This window comes from Pinus tabuliformis, chromosome 5_1 (assembly GCF_031772625.1).
Source record: "Pinus tabuliformis cultivar Carrire ecotype Pingquan chromosome 5_1, CPIR1, whole genome shotgun sequence".
NCBI lineage: Eukaryota > Viridiplantae > Streptophyta > Pinopsida > Pinales > Pinaceae > Pinus > Pinus tabuliformis.
In genome coordinates, this window is record NC_142305.1 from 378,904,001 (window position 1) to 378,926,579 (window position 22,579).

A 22,579-nucleotide genomic window follows, 5' to 3' on the forward strand; every position below is an offset into this window, starting at 1 on the left:
GCCTCTGAGTGATTGCATCAGCCCTCTAGCCTGTGCGTCACCCTTTCTGGAGTTACGTTGTCTCTCCCTGGTGCTGCTTTGCCTCTCTGCTATGTATTCTCGGCCTTGGATTGAAGTCCCTTTGCCAAACTGCCCCTCTTTGCTAGAGATCTCAATCGATTTTCCTCCTAAGAACCTCTCACTTCAGAAAATCGATTTTCTTTATCTCTCTGTGTGTGTTCTCCAACTGACCCCAAGCCTTCCTTTATACTTTTCTTGTTGAGAAATCAACGACTATGATCTAATCTCTAATCAATAGCTAAGATTAAATTAGACTTGATCCTCGTCACTTAGAAGCTTCTCACCCATATTTACATTAATTCACTTTAATTATTTTAATTTCCTAAGTTTTAACTTAGGCACCATTAAAAATAATTAATTATTTGAATAACATGCACTCCGGGTGGAATTTCTCCAAACGATTTCTGGGTCTTGGAGATCTCATGTGTTCTAGCCCCTCCACAAAATTTCAGAGCTAGAGCACATCTGATGCTACCCAAAAATCAACACTCCCTCTTAGCGAGGAATGTGCTCTAGCCATACCTCCCAGCAGAAGTATCACGATGATCCACGACATCGGTCCTCTGCGCTGCTGATGCTTGGCCTGTTGCCCTTCATCTACTTCACTACTATAATCTGTACTACTTCCCATGACACTACCATTGTCACTGCTGCATTTGTACTGCATCTCCCTCTCAATCTGTTGCATCATGCTTCCCATAGCACTGCTACTGCTAACTGCTGCACTGCAACTTAGTTGCTGAGAAGTAAGCAACTGAAAAGCCACCCAAAAGTTGACATGCTGGTTAGTCTGGATGCCCCTTGACACTGAAGCTACATCTGCTGCTAATCTCTGCTGACCCTCTGATGCTACTGCACTGCTGTTGTATCTGCTCTATACCTTTGCACTGTTGCGACACTCGATTGCGCTGCTTCAGACTTTGGCACTCTAGTTCTGCCACTATTGCTCCATCATCTCTCGCACCAATTGACTCCCGTCATTCTGCTACATTAAGGGCTCCTGTAGCCGTATGTGATCCAAGAGTTTGGGCACCTCAAGGATCCTGCCCCTTTTTTTGTAGTCCTTTCGAACTGCAACTATAGATCACCCCACCTCCCTCTTGAAGATGTGGCTGCCATCTCTGCCAAATGAATGTCGAACTGGTTCTCTTCTCCCTCTTTCGCTGTTGCCCCAGCAAAACTTAGATTTGGATTTCTTTGGCGCTAGAAATCCTCTAAGGAACAAGCTCCCTCTGAAGTTTGATTTCCTTCACGGAAATCCTTCTGCCAACAACTGTCGAACCACCCCTCTCTGATCTCTCTTTGCTGTTGCTCAGCACTGGATCTAGATTTCTTGGCAAGAAATCTTTTGAGGAACTGATTCCCTCTACTTTGCTTCTGCCCCACTAGGTACTGTTCTACACCAACAGAATCAACAGCCCACCAGCAACTCTAGATGAAGTTTGCGTTGCACCTCTAGCCCCGACAACCGGAAAACCAAGACTCAATAGTCTCTGCGCTGGCCCAACAATCACTGCACTGCCCTCTACGGCTAGTCACACAACCAGGCTGAGGCAGGCTGTGCGTGAGCCTCCCTTGGTGACTGCGTCACCCCTCTGCTCTCTCGGCCAAAAAACTACGCTGTCTCTTGGGACAACTGTCTTCAGCACATATTCTCTGTCCTTTTGCTGATGGCTTCAGTCCTCCTTGAACTGTAATTGCTCTGATACCATGTGAAATTTTTTGAATCTAATAAAACAGAAATCCTACTGCAGTAAATTGATTTGTATTACCTATTTGTGTTCTTCAGTTAACAAGTTATTTTCAGAAATAGAAAATATTAATGCAAATACACTACAGCCTACACCACTATACAGATCAAGTACTGAAAAATAAATGAGACAAACATGCAAAGGACACACTTATTTTTGGACTAAACGTCCCCGGAAAAACCCAATGCCAGAAAACCGGTGCAGTAGCTATGAGGGTTTTATTATTAAGCAGATTTCTTAAAACAACTAGGGTGCTAAATCCGGATCACCCAACAGAGAATAAACCCGACAGAAGTACCTCTATCCGAAGACAGATATTTTGGAGAATCCAGCAACTGGATGAACAAACCCCACGTGACTGCGCTGCCCCAGTGTTGTGCAGTGATGGCTGCTCCCAGCTCTATGCTCGAACTGCGTCACCCTCCCAGTGAGCCTTTCTGGCTCAAAAATCGATATGTTGAACTGCTGCCTGATTTGCCTCACAGAAACCCCCATGCTGCCTCTGAGTGACTGCGTCAGCGCTCTAACCCTCTGTGTCCTCCTTTCTGGAGCTGCGCTGTCTCTCCCTGGTGCTGCTCTGCCTCTCTGCTATGTATTCTCAGCTTTGCACTGAAGTCCCTCTGTCGAACTATCCATCTCTGCTAGAGATCTCCTCAATCGATTTTCCTCTTGAGAAATTCTCACTTCAGAAAATCGATTTTCTTTATCTCTGTGTGTGTGTTCTCCAACTGACCCCAAGCCTTCCTTTATGCTTTTCTTGTTGAGAATCAATGGCCATGATCTAATCTCTAGTCAACGGCTAAGATTAAATTAGACTTGATCCTCATCACTTAGAAGCTTCTCACCCATATTTACATTAATTCACTTTGATTATTTTAATTTCCCAAGTTTTAACTTAGGGACCATTAAAAATAATTAATTATTTGAATAACATGCACTTCGGGTGGAATTTCTCCAAACGATTTCTGTGTCTTGGAGATCTCATATGTTCTAGGCTCTAGCCCCTCCACAAAATTTCGGAGCTAGAGCACATCCGATGCTACCAAAAAATCAACATTTAGGAGGAGGCATATGTTCTTAACCATTAAGCCCACTCAAGATGTACTGTAACATGGAATCTGCTTAGAGTACCGTAACATGGAAATCTGCTTACAGTACCGTAACATGGAAATCTGCTTACAGTACTGTAACATGAAATCATCTAAGAATATTTCATTGTCAATGGTATCATCACAAAGCCACTGATGTTTACGCAGAAAGATAGGGTGAAATTAGAGGAACATGTTAGTGTAATGTTTTATTTATTTCCTTACTTGAAAACCAGCAGCCTCAATTTTTGTAGTTTCATTGTTTTCACCTTTTTTTCTTAAAGATGGATGGGATTCAGAAACGAAGGGTCAATGACTGACTGCTTTATTGGGTATTCTGCTGAGGAGTTCAGAAGGTGTGGACCTAAGCGATTTGGCAACAGAGTACTCCATTTGCCCATCAAAGGAAGAAGGAGGAGTGCTGGGGTGGGTGCAGAAGGGCCAGATGGTATGTGTATTTGTCAAGGACAGTGATAAATCAAAATCGAGAAAATTGAAATATATCCATCTGTTTTTACTCCAATGGAAATGATGATGCATACATGATACTTGTAATATGTATTTTGATGATATATGAACTCCTTGCAGTATCAAAGGTTACTTTTGATAGGAAATTATGAATAGCTGTATTCAACTGAACTGGTATTCACTTTAAACAAATTAGTTTTCAATCAAATATTCTTATTGGAAGCCATAATCATCTTCAGAAATCTAGAAAACCTTATGTGCTGTCCTTTTGTCAAATTATAGAGGCCATTAAGTATGTCACATCCAACTGTTATTATTTTCTTTTGCTAAACATTTAATTTGGTGAATAAGAAACTTCTCGTCAGCCATAGAAGTTGGAACTTCTTGTCAGCCTCTGGATGCATTGCTGAATATTGTCTATATAAGCTGGTTTGAACTAGGCTTCCAAAAATATAATGTTCTTAGTTCTCTTTTTTGGCCTTTTGTTCCCCATATACACATCTTACACAGATCTGCCACATGATATATTTCTTTCCCTTGAAAACCCAGGCAAAAGCAGTGAACCATGCAATATATTAGCCTTATTTCAATATGACACCTGTATTTGGTAAAATATAAAAATCATTTAGCAGGTTTCTTTTCTTTTCTTTTCTTTTGGTTTTTGAGAAATGCGTTTGAAATTATATCCCTAAACAATAAAAATATACATCAATAAATGATATATTAGGGAGCCAAAGGATGGTCACACAGGTGCCCCCTCCCCTAAGAGGGAAAGCATGTCTATTTTGGTTGTCATTTGAACAGTCTACATCTTTTCTAAAAGTATCCATCCCAGCTGCAATCTGCATAGTCGAGTCAGATATAAAAGTTGTTAGTTCTCACAACTAGAACAGAGTAGACATCACATGAAAAGTTTGCTAGGCAATGCAATTGTGTATTTTTTCACCTAGATGTGCCATGTCTGCAACATCAAACTAAACTGAAAAAAACTGACAGCCATTAAAATGAAAAAAACTAATAAAAATGTATAACAATAAAATAAACCAGCAGAGATCCAATTTAACCTCGATCTTTTAAGCATTGTTAGGTTTGTGCATTGATTTCTTTTTGATCCCTCTTGGTGCTTAATAGATCTAGGGTTAAGATGGATTGATGCTAGTGTAAGACTTAGGTTCCATAACACCATTAGTATCAAGTTATAAATTTATCATAAAGTGTGATATTAGCACAAAGTCTTTAGCTTTTGATTTCTTGTAAGTGTTTACATCTTGCTAGGGGTGTGCTTCATGTGATGTGGGGTGCATTGTAAAATCCTCACCACTTGTCGTGTCTTAGATTATTTTGGTTGATTGACATTTGGAGAGCTTATTATATGTGGATGTTCGTCCTTGGGATATGTGCTAGAGGTGGTGCACTTATTATGAAGGTAGTTATCTTATGTGGCATTGGTATCTATTGCTACTCAAACTAGCAGGGGTCCTAGGAGGGGATTCTAAAAGGGCGAGTACTAGGTCAAGGGCAACAATGGAGTGATAGGCCACTGTCACCTCAGCTAAGGCTCCTTGCTCTTTACGGAGACCCTAGATGAATGAGTCAATAAAGGATAAGGAGTGATTCCTAAGGCCTATTCACAAGAGAGACTCAATTGTATGGTTTGCTTGCTTGAGAAGCAAGGTGTAAGGCTCTCTAGGAAGGGAAAATGGGATTTCAAGGGCTAGGGTTTGCGGATAAGACTTGTAAAGGAGATACCTAGTCTTAGAAATCCTTGTGGAAACATGGTTTTCAAGTGGTCTTTGTGAAATTATCTTTTGTACGTTGTGAGACCACACGGGACCAAGTGGACCCAAAATTAGGGCAAGTGAGTGGAGTTGATCAACCAGGGGTGCGATTGACCTAATTTTGGGGGAGAAGGGGATCAGAGGAGAATTTTTCAGTGATTTTGAGCAATGATCCCTATGAGGTCACTAGCTAAGGGAAACCAAGGACAAGAATCGATCTTAGATCTACGGCTTGGAATATCTTGAGATCCCACTGTTGGAATATCAAGGGCAACAATGGAGCGATAGGCCATTGTCACCTTAGCTAAGGCTCCCTGCTCTTTACAGATTTTCACCGATGGGAGGAAACCTTAGATGAATGAGTCAATAAAGGATAAGGAGTGATTCTTAAGGCCTATTCACAAGAGAGACTCAATTGTATGGTTTTCTTGCTTGAGAAGCAAGGTGTAAGGCTCTCTAGGAAAGGAAAATGGGATTTCAAGGGCTAGGGTTTGCGGATAAGACTTGTAAAGGAGATACCTAGTCTTAGAAATCCTTGTGGAAACATGGTTTTCAGGTGGTCTTTGTGAAATTATCTTCCGTACGTTGTGAGACCACACGGGACCAAGTGGACCCAAAATTAGGGCGAGTGGAGTTAATCAACCAGGGGTGAGATTGACCTAATTTTGGGGGAGAAGGGGACTAGAGGAGAAATTTTTAGTGATTTCGATGCAATGATCCCTATGAGGTCACTAGCCAAGGGAAACCAAGGGCAAGAATTAATCTTAGATCTACGGCTTGGAATATCTTGAGATTCCACTGTCGGAATTGGCTCAAATTTGAAGGGCTCCTAAGAGACACAACAATGCAGTAGAGGGCAAGGGATCGAATTTTTTTGATGGGTGAGTTGTGAGAAAAACGATGCCCTAGGTCACCTATGGAGGTTAGGCCTAGAAAGAAAGAGAGAAGGGTGAGAAAAATATGCTTTTAGGTGATGACTTATGGAGGATTAGGGCTTAATCCTTTGGGAGAAATGGAGTCAAGGATGTTTCAATGCTTGGAATGAATTCACTTAGTCAAGGAGGCCTCTAGAACAATTTCGCATGGCAATTAGGGCATGTGACAATTGCTTCAAGGTCTTTACACTTCGATATGCAATATGTGATGACTTATCAAGATAAAATTTTGACAAAATATCTCTAGGAACATTCACTCAGACATACATGGCCCATGACATGATGCAACGCTATAAAAAGATAAATTTCCACAATTTCACATAAGAAAAGCAGTAAATTCATCCTAGTATAGCGAAAATCCCTAGCAACATGCACATGACATAAGAAAGTAACAAAATAGCATTAAAAAAGTACTTACATGTAAGAAAGAGTATATCCAATTATCATTATATGCCAATAGTGAAGCTCCAAGACAAAAATGAAGAGATCTAAACATCAAAATTCATCCATTCATCCAATTTTGTCCTTCAAAAAGAATAGTGAAAATCTCACAAGAGAGAATGATCGAATCCAAGTGATTTTATCAAAATGACTCATCACACTTGTATTTATACACTTCCTAATGAATACGATTTAGCTAATTTGGCCTAATTTAGCCCCTAAAATAAAATAATGTACATAATAACAAAACTTTTGGTGACAATCCCACCAAATAGCTCAATAATGTAAAGATAAGCCTCTCAAGAGGGTCGAATGATCAACAAAGTGAGTCGTTGGGCCTTTGAGGAAGCTCGATGAAGTCTAAGGGGTGCCATGATGTAGAAATGGACTCCAAACATAGTGGACAAGGGGTTGGCCCCTTGTTTTTCAATCAAGAACCCGTGGTTCTCCCAAGTGGGTGTGGGGCCACAAGGACATCCTCATGGGTCTCCAAATGGATCAAATATTCCTATAGACCATATGTAAGGGTTGGAGTAATGACATAAGCCCTCCCTTTGTAGCAGGAGGCATCCTGGAACACCTGCCAAGTGTATGGTGCAATTGTGGAGCCGGCTGGGCATGGTGGACTAAGTGCATCATCCTCATCCAAAAGGTGGAACATGAGCAATCAATGAACATTGCAAGGGATCCATGAAATTTTTGATTTGGGGTAGCATCGGATGTGCTCTAGCCATGAAAAGTGGTGGAGAGGTTAAAGCACAAGAGATCTTCAAGACCCAGAAACGGTTTGGGCATATTCTAACCGGTTTGGGAGATATTAAAATAATTGATATTTTTAATGGAGTTTTTAAGTCTAAACTTAGGAAAAATAAAATATTAATGGGTATTGATATAAAACTGGGTTAGAAGGTTCCAAAAGTCATGGATCAAGCCAAATCTAATCTTAGCCGTTGATTAGAGATTTAATCTCGGCCGTTGATGGACCAACGAGAAAAGTATAAGAGGAGGCTTGAGGGTCAGTTGGAAAATACACCAGAGTGATCAGTCATTCATTTTGCTAGAGCGGGGTTGCTAAGCAAAGTTGAATCAGTGATCAGCAGCGAGGGGCAGTGAGTACGAGGCAGAGAGGCAGGGACAATACTGGGAGACTAGCACAGAAGGGGAGAGAGCCAGAGTTGTAGTCAGTCCAGGCCACACAGAGCCCAGCAGAGGCAACAGAGCCCAGAGAGACTGTGTCATCCATGCAGAGGGCAGAGGGCAGAGGGAGTGACGCAGAGGCTCCCAGAGGCTGTGTAGTGCCTCAGAGGGTTGACGCAGAGAGTCCTGGGGCTGACGTAGGTCAGCAGGAGGCTGACGCAGAGGCCAGAAGGGCCAGCGTTGAGCTTCAGTTGTGCCGGAGAGGGTTTCTGTGGGACAGGTTTTCTGAATACCTGTTTCCGGATATAGAGGTATTGCTGCTGTATATTTTTCTCTGTTGGGTGAGCTGGTTTAGGCACCCAATTGTACTCTGATAAACTGCATAATAATATAACCCTCTGAATAGCTGCACCGGTTTTCCCGCATTGGGTTTTTCTGGGGACATTGGTCCAAAAATAACGGTGTCACTTGTGTGCTTGTTTTCTTTCAGTTGATGATCTGTAGATGTTGCTACTGTACTTGTGTTTATTTTCGGTATTTACATGGTAAATAACTTGTTGAGTAATTAAACAAGTAGGAAGAAATAACCCAGATAGTACAAGAAGAGTTTCTAACGGGTTAAACTTAGAAATTCCAACATGGTATCAGAGCGTGGTTGCAGATCACAGGAGAACTAAAGGCATCATCCTAGCAGAGCATTTGCAACAGATTCAGCTGTCTCGAGTGACAGAGCTGATCCTTGCAGAAGGTGACAGAGGAAGGAGTGACGTAGAGGGATTGCGTCATCATTCTGGGCTAGAGAAAGGTAGCGCAGAGGCTAAGGGAAGCAGAATTAGGCTCACGCAGAACCACGCAGAGGCCAGGAGGGCTGACGCAGTTGGCTAGGGGAGCTGATTTGCCAGTGTCGGGATTGTATAGAGCCAAGTGGCTCAATCCTTCAGTTGCTGGGGTATAGAAGGCTGTGGGTAATTTGCGGAGCGAAGTTGGGGGGTATTGTGGTCAGAACAGTACCTAACAGGGCAAGACCAAGGAGAGGGAGTTGCTGACGAGGCAGATTTCTAGCAAAGGAATCCGGATTAGTGGTGTAGTTGTACAAACGATCGAAGTGGAGCAACTTGACGTGGGCAGAGGGATTTCCAGAAGGAAAATCGAGACTCAGAGGGAGTCGAACCGAGAACTTCCACACGGGAAGTTGTGAGACTCAGCAGGAGCTGAACATAGGACTTCCAGGAGGGAAGTAGAGAGACTTGGAGGAGTCGAAAGAAGAGCAGCGAGATGGTCGTGAATGGGCTGAGAGATCAGGATAAGTTGGACGAAGCGTCCAACTTTGTGGTCTGGAAGGCCAAGGTCTTGTCCATTCTAGATAGACATCGCTTCAAGGGCTATCCCAGTTGACCCGGTAGCTAATGAAAGGTACGAGGAGGCAATGGCGAAGGCTAAGTGCATCATCCTTGATGGGGTCAAGGATCATATGTTACCACATATTGCCGAGAAGGAAATGACAGAGGAGATGTGGGATGCCTTGAAAACATTGTACCAGCATACTTCCGTGTAGAGGAAGACGCTCCTGGAGAATCAGCTAAGGGGATACTGGTGCAGAAGGGAGAGCAGATAGATGTCTTCCTCGGTCGCTTGAAGGAGATTCGTGACCAGCTAACTTCCATAGGGGCCACATCGAATGAGGAATTGATGGTGAGGACCACACTGAACACAGTTTCTGAGGATTGGGAGGTATTAGTCCAGAGCATACTGGGCAAGACGAGTCTTCTAGATTGAGAAGAACTGTGGGCAGCTCTTCGTCAAGAAGAGATTAGACGGCTGACCAAGGCGGGGAGTAGCGGCAAAGGGGTCAGAATCAAGGAGGAAGAAGAGGATGCAGCTCTAGCATTTGCGGGAAAGCAGGAGAAGAGGAAGAAGGACCTCTCCAAGGTCAAGTGCTTCCATTGTGGGGAACTGGGTCATTTTGCGAACTAGTGTCCTAGATAGAAGAGCAAGGGAGAAGCTTCAGACTCGAAGGCAGCGCTTGCAAAGGCAAAGAAAGAAGTCGAGGAGGAGGACAATTGTGCCATGAGTGCTCATGTGCCACTTGAGAAGAAGTGGGGAGACATTGAGCTGGAGTCAGGAGGACAATAGGTAATGATGGGCAAGATCCTTGAGGTACCCAACCTCTTGGATTATACTTTGCTACGGGAGCCCCGAAGAGGAGTAGCAGCACTGGCGGATGTCGATAGAGACGGATGCGGATGGAGCGGCAGAAGTGCTACAATGCAGGAGTCCCTGAACAACGCGAGGCTAGCAAGCTGCAACAATGTGAGAGGCACGAGAGTGTTGCACCAGTGCAGGATGGCACAAAGAGGTGTGCAACTGTGTGAGATACAAGGAGTTGTTGCAGCGGGGCAGAGGTCAGTAGAGGGAGCACTTGTTAGCAGCAGAGTGAGCTTCAGCATCGGGAGTGTCTCTAGCCTGATAGGGATGTTAGAGTTAGGTGGATCATTTACTTACTTCTCAGTAACTGAGTTGCAGTGTAGTAGTAGTATGCAATAGCACGGTGCAGCGTGATGAGAGGGGATGCAGTGCAAATGCAGTGTTGGGAGGATGGACTAGCAGCAACACGGATGCAGAGGGAGCTGCTGTACGGATGCAATAGTGGCAGTGGCAGGGCCATGGGCAAAAGTGTTGAAATTTGGTATCGGAGGACAGGTGGTTCCCTAAGGCTTTGATCTTTGGCCTAGGGAAAAGTGTCCAAAAGAATTTAATTTTTCCCCTAAAGTGACTTTATAATTTTTATAAAGTCAAATCTAATTTAAAAGTGATTTGAAGTGATAAAATTACTAAAGTCTAATTTTAAAGTGACTTTAATAAAGTCAATGTAAAATTAGAAAGAAAAAGTGACTTTGGAAATAAATGACTAAGTGGGTCTTTATTAAAGTGGGGTGAATTAAAAAATAGAAAGTGAGATTTAAATGAGCATTTAATCTCAGCCCTAGATCTCAATCTATTTCAGCCATTGGATTTAGGGATCACCCAAAAGTCACTTAGGGTTAGATTAAAGGAGGAAAAGGTCATTCATTCTTTCATGAGCAGATTGGGAGAAGGAGAGCAAGAGAGCAAGGGAGATTTCTGGACAGGGAGGAGAAGGAGGCAGCAGCTTGGCACACATTCCAAGGCAGCATTCCAGCAAGTTCGTACAACTGAGTTAGCATACAGTGAAAGGCAGATTTTTGGGCACGATTTTCAAGGAGGCTGTACAGCAGTTTGCACAGAAATCGAGGAGCAGAAATCTGAGTTTGCTGGCACGATTTTCAAGGAGGCAGTATAGCAGATTTTCAAGGAGGCCGTACAACAGTTTTCGGCACAGAAATCGAGGAAATCGTACAACAAAATTTTTGGCAGCTTGCACGATTTTCTAGGCAGGCCGTACAACAGAATTTAAGGCTGAAAATTGGCACAGAAATCGAGGACGTACAACATTTATTGCTGTTCAGATTTTGCTGTTTGCAAGTTTTTCCAGTTGGCTATGAGGCACGGAAAACGAGATAAGTTGTAAAAGTTTACTTGCTAATTTTTGCTGAATATTTCTCACTGTAAAAAGCATTTTTCAAAAATAAGAAGGAGCTCTCGAACTGGTTTTCCTCAAGAGTTGTAGGTGGTTTTTTCAGGGTCACCTTGACAAAAAATTACTGTGTTTAAATGTGTTAAATGGTTGTTTGTATCTGCTGATTTTTTATTTCTGCATTTTCCAGCATTCTGTAAAATTTCCAGAATTTGTGTTTTCAACAAAATTTATTTTTCAGTTGTTGAATGTATGGATATGGGAAAGGGCATTTAACTATTTTGGAGAAGGTGAAACTGAAAACCGGGGTGGGAAATGAGAAATTTTTACATGGTATCAGAGCTCGAGTGCTGAAGTGTAGTTTGGGACAGCAAGGAGGAAAATTACAGCCTGTTGATTTTTCACTCAGAAAATTCCAGCAAGCTAATTTTTCACAAACAACAGTTTTATCTTTACTGCAGCAGTGCTATTTTTCAGTCTTAGGACAACAGGATGTCATTGGGATTGAGGGTGGAGGATAGGCTGGATGGGCATACAAATTACAACGTTTGGAAGGAGAGAATGGAGAGTATTTTTGAGGAGGCAGAAGTCTGGGACATCATGGTGCATACCACACAGAACCCTGTTGTTGTGCCTACTGATGCTACTCAGTTGGCTGAGTATAATAAAAAGAACAACAAGGGTAAGAGACTGATTCTAGACGGAGTCAAAGACCATTGCATTCCTCATGTGAGAGGAAAGAGAAATGCCCATGAGATGTGGACAACATTGTCCAATCTCTACCAGAGTACCAATGAGAACCGGAAAATGGTCCTGAAGGAGAAGTTGAAGACCATTAAGATGGGCAATGATAGTGCAGCTGGATATCTCACAAAGATTACTAATGTGAGAGATGAGTTGGCAGCAGTTGCAGAGGACATTCCACCCACTGAGTTGGTGCGGATTGCAGTGAATGGCCTCCCCCGTTCATGGATGAACTTTGCTGATGGGGTTTGTGCACGTGAGACCCTTCCCACATGGGAGAGGTTTTGGGATGATTGCATTCAGACAGAGATCAGGAAAGGTCAGCTTGGGGCAGCCAAGCCAGTTGAGCAGGATGAGGATGTAGCACTGTCGGCAGGAGGCAAGAAAGGCAAAGGGAAGAAGCAGGCTTCCACAAGCAATGGTGGGGGCAAAGGCAAAGGTAAAGGTAAACAGGGTAACACACAGAAGGACTATTCCAAGGTGAAGTGTTGGAATTGTCAAAAGATGGGACACTATGCAGTTGTGTGTCCGGAGAAGAAGAAGAAGAAGGGGAAGAACCAGAGCGTGGCAGCTTCAGCAGAGGTTGAGGACTTTGCAGTTCGTTTTGACCGGGAGTTTGGGTTCACTGCGTATGAGTCCTCTAGTGCAGGATCACCTGCCACACAGGTTCAGAGGGAGCATGCTTTTCCCTCGATTAGCGGAGCATCTTCGGGTATCTGGTATGTGGACAGTGGGGCTTCACATCACATGACAGGAGTCCGTGAGTACTTCTCAGAGCTTTCAGAGAGGCACTGATATAGAGGTAGTACTCGGTGATGATAGAGTTGTTAGAGCAGTCGATGTGGGGACACTGACATTTCAGAGGGAGTCCAAACCTCCCTTAAAGGTGTCAGATGTTCTTTATGTGCCAGGGATGAGGAAGAACCTCATATCCGTCTCAGCTTTGGAGGACAGAGGATATGAGGTACTGTTCAGGGAGGACAGGTGTTGATGTATCCCAGGGGCACTCCAGCTGATTCAGCTAGAGTGATAGGTGTATGCCATGCAAAGGTGTACAAGTTTGCATTCCAGTCCCTTTTGGCATTGAGCAGTAGTACCAACAGCAGAGCTAGCAGTTCTGAGCTGTGTGAGATTTGGCACCGTAGGATGGGACATATGTATCATGGAGCCTTGAGGACCTTGCGGGAGATCACTACAGGTGTGCCAGATTTCAGTACCGATCACTTTGATACTTGCAGAGGATGTGCAATGGGCAAGTTTGCCAAATCCCCTTTTCCCAGCAGTGACAGCAGGGCGACTAGGATACTTGATTTGATTCATTCCGATGTGAGCGGTCGAATGTCTCATGTTTCCTTGAGTGGATATGAGTACTATGTTTTATTCATTGATGATCACTCCAGGAGGACCTGGATTTATTTCTTGAAGACTAAGAGTGAGGTCTTCAAGTGGTTTCAGGAGTTTAGAGCTCTTGTGGAGACACAGACAGGTCGGAAGATCAAGTCCCTGAGGTCGGACAATGTGGGAGAGTACACCCTTGGAGAGTTTGTTGACTATTGTGTGGAGGCAGGCATTAGGAGGGAGTTCACTGTTCCTTACAACCCCCAGCAGAACGGAGTTGCGGAGAGGAAGAACAGATCCATTGTAGGGGCTGCCAAAGCCATGTTACATGATCAGGGGTTGCCATTGTTCTTGTGGGCAGAGGCCTGCAACACAGTTGTTTATTTGCAGAACAGGAGTCCGCATCGTGCCTTGGGGAACATGACTCCGGAGGAGGCTTTTTCTGGGAAGAAGCCTGATATTGGTCATCTTCGTATCTTTGGATGCATTACATACTTCTACATACCCAAGGAGAAGAGGACCAAACTAGAGCCCACCGCAGAGAAGGGTATCTTTGTGGGCTACAGTGAGACCTCAAAGGCCTTTCGGATTTATATTCCTGCACAGAGGAAAGTTGTTGTCAGGTGGGATGTGAAGTTCGAGGAGGACAGGGCCTTTAGGAGGTCACTGGAGTTAGAGTATCTGGATCAGCTAGACCCTCAGCAGCAGTTGAGTTAGTCGCAGGGATCCAGTGGGCAGGGATCAGGAGGATCAGGAGGTACATCTATGAGGATGTCAGGTCCGTCAGTGAGCAGTGGCTCGATGAGCCAGAGGGGTGGTGCTTCGGGCAGCATGCAGAGCAGTTCACAGAGCAGTTCACTAGGGAGTCCACTGATGGACAGTTCACACGGTACCTCAGCTTCTACAGGTTCAGGTGTAGGCAGGAGGATAGCAGACAGACAGTCAGGAGTTCAGGCTCCTGATGATGATGATGAGGAGGAGTTTCATTCTCCAATGGGAGAAGTGCGCTCAGGGAAGAGGAAGCCCAAGTGGCTTCAAGACACCTTGAGAGATGCCACATCTGTTGCTGAGCCTAAGAGGCCAGTCAGAGAGAGTAGACCACCTGAGAGGTTTTGTAGCTATATGGCAATGGCTACCAGCATCTTTGACTCTAAGCCTTCTAGCTATGAGGAGGCAGCTAGCCAGCAGGTCTGGAGAGAGGCCATGCATGAGGAGTATTCTTCTATCATGAAGAATGATGTTTGGGAGGTGGTGCCGAGGCCTGAGGGCAAATCTGTGGTTACTTCCAGATGGCTTTACAAGGTAAAGCATGCTGCAGATGGCAGAATTGAGAAATTCAAAGCGAGGTTTGTGGCTAGAGGGTTCTCCCAGGTAGAGGGAGTTGATTATGAGGAGACCTTCACTCCCATGGCTCGATATACTTTGATCCGCTCCATTATATCGATAGCAGCGGAGATGGGTTGGAAGATCCACCATATGGATGTGAAGACTGCATTTCTCAATGGCTTCATACAGGAGGAGGTGTACATTGAGCAGCCACAGGGCTTTGAGGTGCATGGGAAGGAGTCCCATTTGTGCAGACTGAAGAAGGCCCTTTATGGCCTGAAGCAAGCTCCTAGAGCTTGGTACTCCAGGATAGACACATACTTGCAGGGGATGGGTTTCACACAGAGTGAGACAGATCCGAACCTTTACTTTATTGTGATTGGTGAGGAGCCTCTCATTCTGGTGCTGTATGTGGATGACTTGGTCATTATAGGTGCAGAGAGACTCATAGAGCACTGCAAGAGAGATCTTGCGGCGGAGTTTGAGATGAAGGATATCGGCTTGATGCATTACTTTTTGGGTTTGGAGGTGTGGCAGGAGGAGGGGCATTTCTTCCTGGGGCAGGGGAAGTATATTGTGGACATCCTTGGCAGATTCCACATGGAGGATTGTAAACCCATGTCGACACCGATGATCACCAACTGGAAGAAGCTTCATGCTTCGGATTCCGAACCTTTACTTTATTGTGATTGGTGAGGAGCCTCTCATTCTGGTGCTGTATGTGGATGACTTGGTCATTATAGGTGCAGAGAGACTCATAGAGCACTGCAAGAGAGATCTTGCGGCGGAGTTTGAGATGAAGGACATCGGCTTGATGCATTACTTTTTGGGTTTGGAGGTGTGGCAGGAGGAGGGGCATTTCTTCCTGGGGCAGGGGAAGTATATTGTGGACATCCTTGGCAGATTCCACATGGAGGATTGTAAACCCATGTCGACACCGATGATCACCAACTGGAAGAAGCTTCATGCTTCGGATTCCGAGTTGGTGGATCCCACATTGTACAGGCAGCTGATTGGTTCCTTGATGTATTTGGTCAACACTAGACCAGATATTTGTTTTGCAGTCAACACAATGAGTCAGTTTATGTGTGAGCCTAGGAAGGTTCACTGGGTGGCTGCAAAACACATTTTGCGGTACTTGCAGGGGACAATGGATTATGGTCTGGACTACAGGCAGGGGGATGGAGTGAGATTGGCAGGTTATACTGATTCTGATTGGGCAGGTTGTGCTTCTGATAGGAAGAGCACTTCAGGGTGCTGTTTTGGGTTGGGTTCAACAGTAGTGTCATGGTTCAGCCGGAAGCAGCAGTCAGTAGCATTGAGTTCAACGGAAGCAGAGTATATGGCAGCCAGTCTAGCTAGTTGTGAGGCCATCTAGCTTCGCAAGATGTTGTTTGGCTTATTTGGTCAGCCGTTGAGACCTTCAGTGATTCACTGTGATAATCAGAGTTGCATTAAACTCACGGAGAATCCAGTATTTCATGACAGGTCAAAGCATATCGGGATCAAATATCATTTCATCAGAGACTGTGTTCAGAAGGGCGCTGTGAAGCTTGAGTATATTCCCACTGATGAGCAGGTTGCAGATATTCTTACCAAAGCCTTACCACGGGGCAAGCATGACTACTTCAGAGACAAGATGGGTGTGGTGAGGAACACCTTCCTCGGTAAGAGGGAGTGTTGAAATTTGGTACCGGAGGACAGGTGGTTCCCTAAGGCTTTGATCTTTGGCCTAGGGAAAAGTGTCCAAAAGAATTTAATTTTTCTCCTAAAGTGACTTTATAATTTTTATAAAGTCAAATTTAATTTAAAAGTGACTTTAAGTGATAAAGTTACTAAAGTCTAATTTTAAAGTGACTTCATAATTTTTATAAAGTCAAATCTAATTTAAAAGTGACTTTAAGTGATAAAGTTACTAAAGTCTAATTTAAAAGTGACTTTAATAAAGTCAATGTAAAATTAGAAAGGAAAAGTGATTTTGGAAATAAATGACTAAGTGGGTCTTTATTAAAGTGGGGAGAATTAAAAAATAGAAAGTGAGATTTAAATGAACATTTAATCTCAGCCCTAGATCTCAATCTATTTCAGCCATTGGATTTAGGGATCACCCAAAAGTCACTTAGGATTAGATTAAAGGAGGAAAAGGAGGAAAATGTCATTCATTCTTTCATGAGAAGATTGGGAGAAGGAGAGCAAGAGAGCAAGGGAGATTTCTAGACAGGGAGGAGAAGGAGGCAGCAGCTTGGCACACATTCCAAGGCAGCATTCTAGCAAGTCCGTACAACTGAGTTAGCATACAGTGAAAGGCAGATTTTTGGGCACGATTTTCAAGGAGGCCGTATAGCAGTTTGCACAGAAATCGAGGAGCAAAAATCTGAGTTTGCTGGCACGATTTTCAAGGAGGCCGTACAACAGATTTTCAAGGAGGCCATACAACAGTTTTCGGCACAGAAATCGAGGAAATCGTACAGCAGAATTTCTGGCAACTTGCACGATTTTCTAGGCAGGCCGTACAACAGAATTTAAGGCTGAAAATTGGCACAGAAATCGAGGAGGACGTACATCATTTATTGCTGTTCAGATTTTGCTGTTTTTAAGTTTTTCCAGTTGGCTGTGAGGCACAGAAAAGAGATAAGTTGTAAAATTTTACTTGCTGATTTTTGCTGAATATTTTTCACTGTAAAAAGCATTTTTCATAAATAAGGAGGAGCTCTCGCACTGGTTTTCCCCAAGAGTTGTAGGGGGTTTTTCCAAGGTCACCTTGACAAAAAATTACTGTGTTTAAATGTGTTAAATGGCTATTTGTACCTGTTGATTTTTTATTTCTGCATTTTCCAGCATTCTGTAAAATTTCCAGAATTTGTGTTTTCAGCAAAATTTATTTTTCAGTTGTTGAATGTATGGATATGGGAAATGGCATTTAACTATTTTGGAGAAATAAGGTGAAACTGAAAACCGGGGTGGGAAATGAGAAATTTTTACAAAAAGTACAGGATGCAATAGTGCAGAGGATGTTGGGTGGGGAGGCCTAGCATCAGCACAGGGACCGATGCTAGATAATCAGGGTGATGCTCAGTGTGGAGTATTACTAGAGCACAATTCTTGCTAAGAGGGAGTGTTGATTTGGGGTAGCATCGGATGTGCTCTAGCCATGAAAATTGGTGGAGAGGCTAAAACACATGAGATCTCCAAGACCCAAAAATGGTTTGGGCAGATTCTAACCGGTTTGGGAGATATTAAAATAATTAGTATTTTTAATGGAGTTCTTAAGTCTAAACTTAGGAAAAATAAAATATTAATGGGTATTAATATAAAACTGGGTTAGAAGGTTCCAAAAGTCATGGATCAAGCCAAATCTAATCTTAGCCGTTGATTAGAGATTTAATCTCGGCTGTTGATAGACCAACGAGAAAAGTATAAGAGGAGGCTTGAGGATCAGTTGGAGAATACACCAGAGTGATCAGCCATTCATTTTGCTAGAGCGGGGTTGCTAAGCAAAGTTGAATCAGTGACTAGCAGCGAGGGGCAGTGAATATGAGGCAGAGAGGCAGGGACAATACTGGGAGACCAGCACAAAAGCGGAGAAAGCTAGAGCAACAATTAGTCCAGGCCACGTAGAGCCAAGCAGAGGCAGCGCAGAGCCTAGAGAGATTGCGTCATCCACACAGAGGGCAGAGGGAGTGACATAGAGGCTCCCAGAGGCTGCGCAGTGCCTCAGAGGGCTGATGCAGAGAGTCCTGGGGTTGGTGCAGGTCAGCAGGAGGCTGATGCATAGGCCAGAAGGGCCAGCGCTGAGCTTTAGTTGTGTTGGAGAGGGTTTCTGTGGGACAGGTTTTCTGAATACCTGTTTCCAGATATAGAGGTATTGCTGCGTATATTTTTCTTTGTTTGGTGAGCTGGTTTAGGCACCCAGTTGTACTCTGATAAACTGCATAATAATATAACCCTCTGAATAGTTGCACCAGTTTTCCCGCATTGGGTTTTTCCGGGGACATTGGTCCAAAAATAACAATGTCACCTGTGTGCTTGTTTTCGTTCAGTTGATGATTTGTAGATGTTGATACTGTACTTGTGTTTATTTTCAGTATTTACATGGTAAATAACTTGTTGAGTAATTAAACAAGTAGGAAGAAATAAACTAGATAGTACAGGAAGAATTTCTAACGGGTTAAACTTAGAAATTCCAACTGAAATAATATCTGCTATGGTGGAGGCCCATGGGGCTCAACGCTCACCTTATAATTGCCAATGTGGCCCTTTGGAGGGCTAGGACCCCGTATAGGGGGACCAATCCCCAAATGAAGATCCACCTGCAATCCTGCATAAGATCCAATGTGTCCCCTTGCCCTCCAATACAACAAATCATTAAAATAATCAAGTAATAATGTTTACAAGTCACAGGATCAATGGGGTACTTCATGGTGGCATGCCCTTCCGTAGTGGGCTTTGGCATGTACAAGTGCCTCCAAGCTCAATATGGGGTTAACCAAGGACCCTATTAGGAGGATTGAACCTCTAAAGTGGTGGCATGTCCATGGTACATCCTTTAAGAGGTAGGTGGCAAATGATATAACACTAGAATGGAGTGAGGACCAGGGGAATCATCCAGACCACATGTCAAGGTGCAAGGGTAGCCATAATAAGGGAAGCCCACACCTGGGTATATGAGTGTAGGAGGGAGCAAATCGTGTTTCATGAGTTACCCCGACCTTTGTTTTTCCAGCCTTCTTCATATGCCTTTTACCTTTTTATTGATTTTTCTTCATAACTGGTTGTGGCTTCAGGGGATGGAGAGCATGATGTGTAACATGTAGCAGTGGATACCCCCTTAAGGTAAGGTAGTACGTCACCCACTAGGGGTTGGGACAATCATGGGTTCCTTAATGATGGAGGGGTCTCATCTAGGGCCCATAGGAACCGGGGTGATGGCCATAGATAAGGGGTAGAGCTCATGCTTTGCTTTTGCCCACATGTTAAATTTCTGTCCTGACCATCTTTTGCAATTTGTGGTACATTTCCTGTTGAGAGTGGGCAAATTATGTTTTTTTTATTTTCTTTCTAGCTGCATCAACCTTCAAGGCATCATTCTAGGCCTGACCCAAGGTGTGGACAAGGGGGGGGAGGCTAACCCTGTGTGGACCCAGTGGACACATGTGGACCTGGATGGGAAAAGAGATGATTGGGGCTAAAATGAGTGGAAGGGGAGCAATGTAGGTGGTATCGGGAAGCGGGACCACGCAACCAAAATCGGGATTTCCCATGTAGTGTCATTGCTAAAGCTAATGTCCAGTGAAGGAGATCCCATGGGACATACAGGGTTAACCATGAAATCGGGCAATGGAGACAAGAATACAAACCTAACCCACTCTTTCCGCTGAATCCCCCCACCAATTCATGCCCAAAAGTTCTCATGATAAGTAAGGAAAACTACTCAACTATACCAACGAAAAGCCATACCTTCGGGGTTGGAAGACCCACCTTCAAACATACATTCATAACAGATGGGCGAGGGACCACGTGGCTGGCTCAGATGGCGGAGAAAATGGCACATCAAGCTATCTGGGGGGGGCTACAAGGGGCTGCTGGCTGTTGGATGAGGACCATCTAGGAGAAACTTTTTCTCCCATATACACTACCCACAGGTGGTGGATAACAGTATCTTCTACATGGAATGCATGTTGCAAAGGATGGGGCCCTGGCATAGGATGTGGAGCTATCTTGTGGAGGAGCACTAGGCACTATGAGGAAGCATGCTTGGCTCTAGGAGCGTCACGACCACGTGGCACACTCTAGGAGGTTGAATGTTTGGCTTGAGGGAGTCTTGCTTGGAGGATGCACTACTTGGTGTTTGTTGTGGACCCACAACAAAAATGTGGAGGACTTGCTACTGCTTCGATTAGCAGGGTTGCTGAAGATGCATGCAACTTGTTGAATTGACACACATAGGTGTTAAAATTGGCAACCAGGGAAAAACTTCATGTGGGTCATCTTATTCATGGCTAATAATATTTTTATTAGATTCCTCTTGTCGAGAGGTGTAGGATTGATATAAAGATCATCCAATTCCGATAAGTATTCATGGAGATATGAATTTATTTTGATTATGGAATTATTATCAAGCCGACCTACAACTCATGTAGGCTCAGAAGCCCAACAGTCGCATCTATTCACCCACCAACGTTGTGTATAAATATAAGAGGACTTTTCCTCATTTAGACTCACTCATCTCATCACATCTCTCTCTCTCTACTGCGCAGATATGAGTCTCTTCTCTACTGCGCTAAAATGGGTCTCTCTCTCTCACACATGTGAAGCCGGAAGCTGTTGAATTTGAAGCTGCAACTGCAGAAGTAAAAATTGACTTGCGTGGCCTAGAAGATCTCCTCTTTGGAACTGCGCTGTAGGTTCATCTGAACCTCCTTTGAAAGCCGCAACTTTTGGTGGTGGAATGAAGTCAATCCGACGAACGGTTTGCAAGATATCGACTGCCCTAGTTTGAAGCCGGAAACTGCTAAAACTGAAGTTGCAACTGCAGAAGTAAAGATTGACTTGCGTGGCCTAGAAGATCTCCTCATCTGAACTGCGCTGTAGGTTCATCTGAACCTCCTCTGGAAGCCGAAACTTTTGGTGGTGGAATGAAGTCAATCCGACTATCGGTTTGTGAGATATGGTCTGCGCTAGTTTGATAATGAAGCCGCTAATGCTGATGCTACTGATCTAGGGTTTGCTACTGCTAATATGAATCAGATTTATTGTACTATTTCTCTCTGCTGAATTATTGAAGATAAAAGAAGATTTGATCAAAGGGTTTCCCCACACATTGTGGGGTTTGTCCCTCGCTAGCCGCCACATCTTGTGTCTCTTGTCTTGTTTTCTGTCGATCGTTTAATGTTCTATCTGCACTTTGCTTTATGTACATGTGATTGCTAATCGGTGGAATATAATAAGAAAAAGAAGTAAACTGTTATAAGCATAGAACATACCATAACAATAGGACAAGGACCTGTTAGGCTACATGTTAGTAGGGTACATATACTTTTTAGTGCAACATGCATCACCATATTAAGCACAAGGTCACAAGCCAAAGTATGTAAAAACCATGTGAGGCCCTCTATTAGGAACCCTAGAGTTGTGTCTTTGCCATTGAGTTTGTATTTAGTTGTTAGGTCGGACTATACCCTTTCCTTTGAAGTTCCACTTAGGGTCACTTTTGTCACTAACTGGATTGGAGGGTTTTAGGTGAACTTTCTTGAGAACTCATGATTCTATGGGAGTCTACATTTGTGTTGATTTTGGGTAGCATCGGATGTGCTCTAGCCATGAAAATTGGTGGAGAGGCTAAAGCACATGAGATCTCCAAGACCCAGAAATGGTTTGGACAGATTGTACCCGATTTGGGATATATTAAAATAATTATTATTTTTAATGGAGTTCCTAAGTCTAAACTTAGTAAAAATAAAATATTAATGGGTATTAACATAAAACTGGGTTAGAAGGTTCCAAAAGTCATGGATTAAGCCAAATCTAATCTTAGACGTTGATTAGAGATTTAATCTCGGCCGTTGATGGACCAACATGAAAAGTATAAGAGGAGGCTTGAGGGTCAGTTGGAGAACACACCAGAGTGATCAGTCATTCATTTTGCTAGAGCGGGGTTGCTAAGCAAAGTTGAATCAGTGATCAGCAACAAGGGGCAATGAGTACGAGGCAGAGAGGCAGGGACAATACTGGGAGACCAGCACAGAAGCAGAGAGAGCGAGAGCAACAGTCAGTCCAGGCTACGCAAAGCCCAACAGAGGCAGCGCAAAGCCCAGAGAGACTGTGTCATCCACGCAGAGGGCAGAGGGAGTGACGCAGAGGCTCCCAGAGGCTGCATAGTGCCTCAAAGAGCTGACGGAGAGGGTCTTGGGGTTGACGCAGGTCAGCAGGAGGCTGACGCAAAGGCCAGAAGGGCTAGCGC

At 43.9% G+C, this 22,579-nt stretch overlaps 1 protein-coding gene across 4 annotated transcripts in view; it reads left to right on the plus strand.

Moving 5' to 3' along the window:
• Window positions 1-22,579, plus strand: part of LOC149165029 (rhodanese-like domain-containing protein / PPIC-type PPIASE domain-containing protein) — a 184,951-nt gene that overhangs the window by 65,847 nt on the left and 96,525 nt on the right. For all 4 annotated transcript variants that reach the window (XM_089432216.1, XM_089432219.1, XM_089432217.1 and 1 more), the window contains exon 3: window positions 3,253-3,347. In XM_089432216.1, the coding sequence (XP_089288342.1) occupies window positions 3,253-3,347 (95 nt within the window). The remainder of the gene's footprint in view (window positions 1-3,252; window positions 3,348-22,579) is intronic.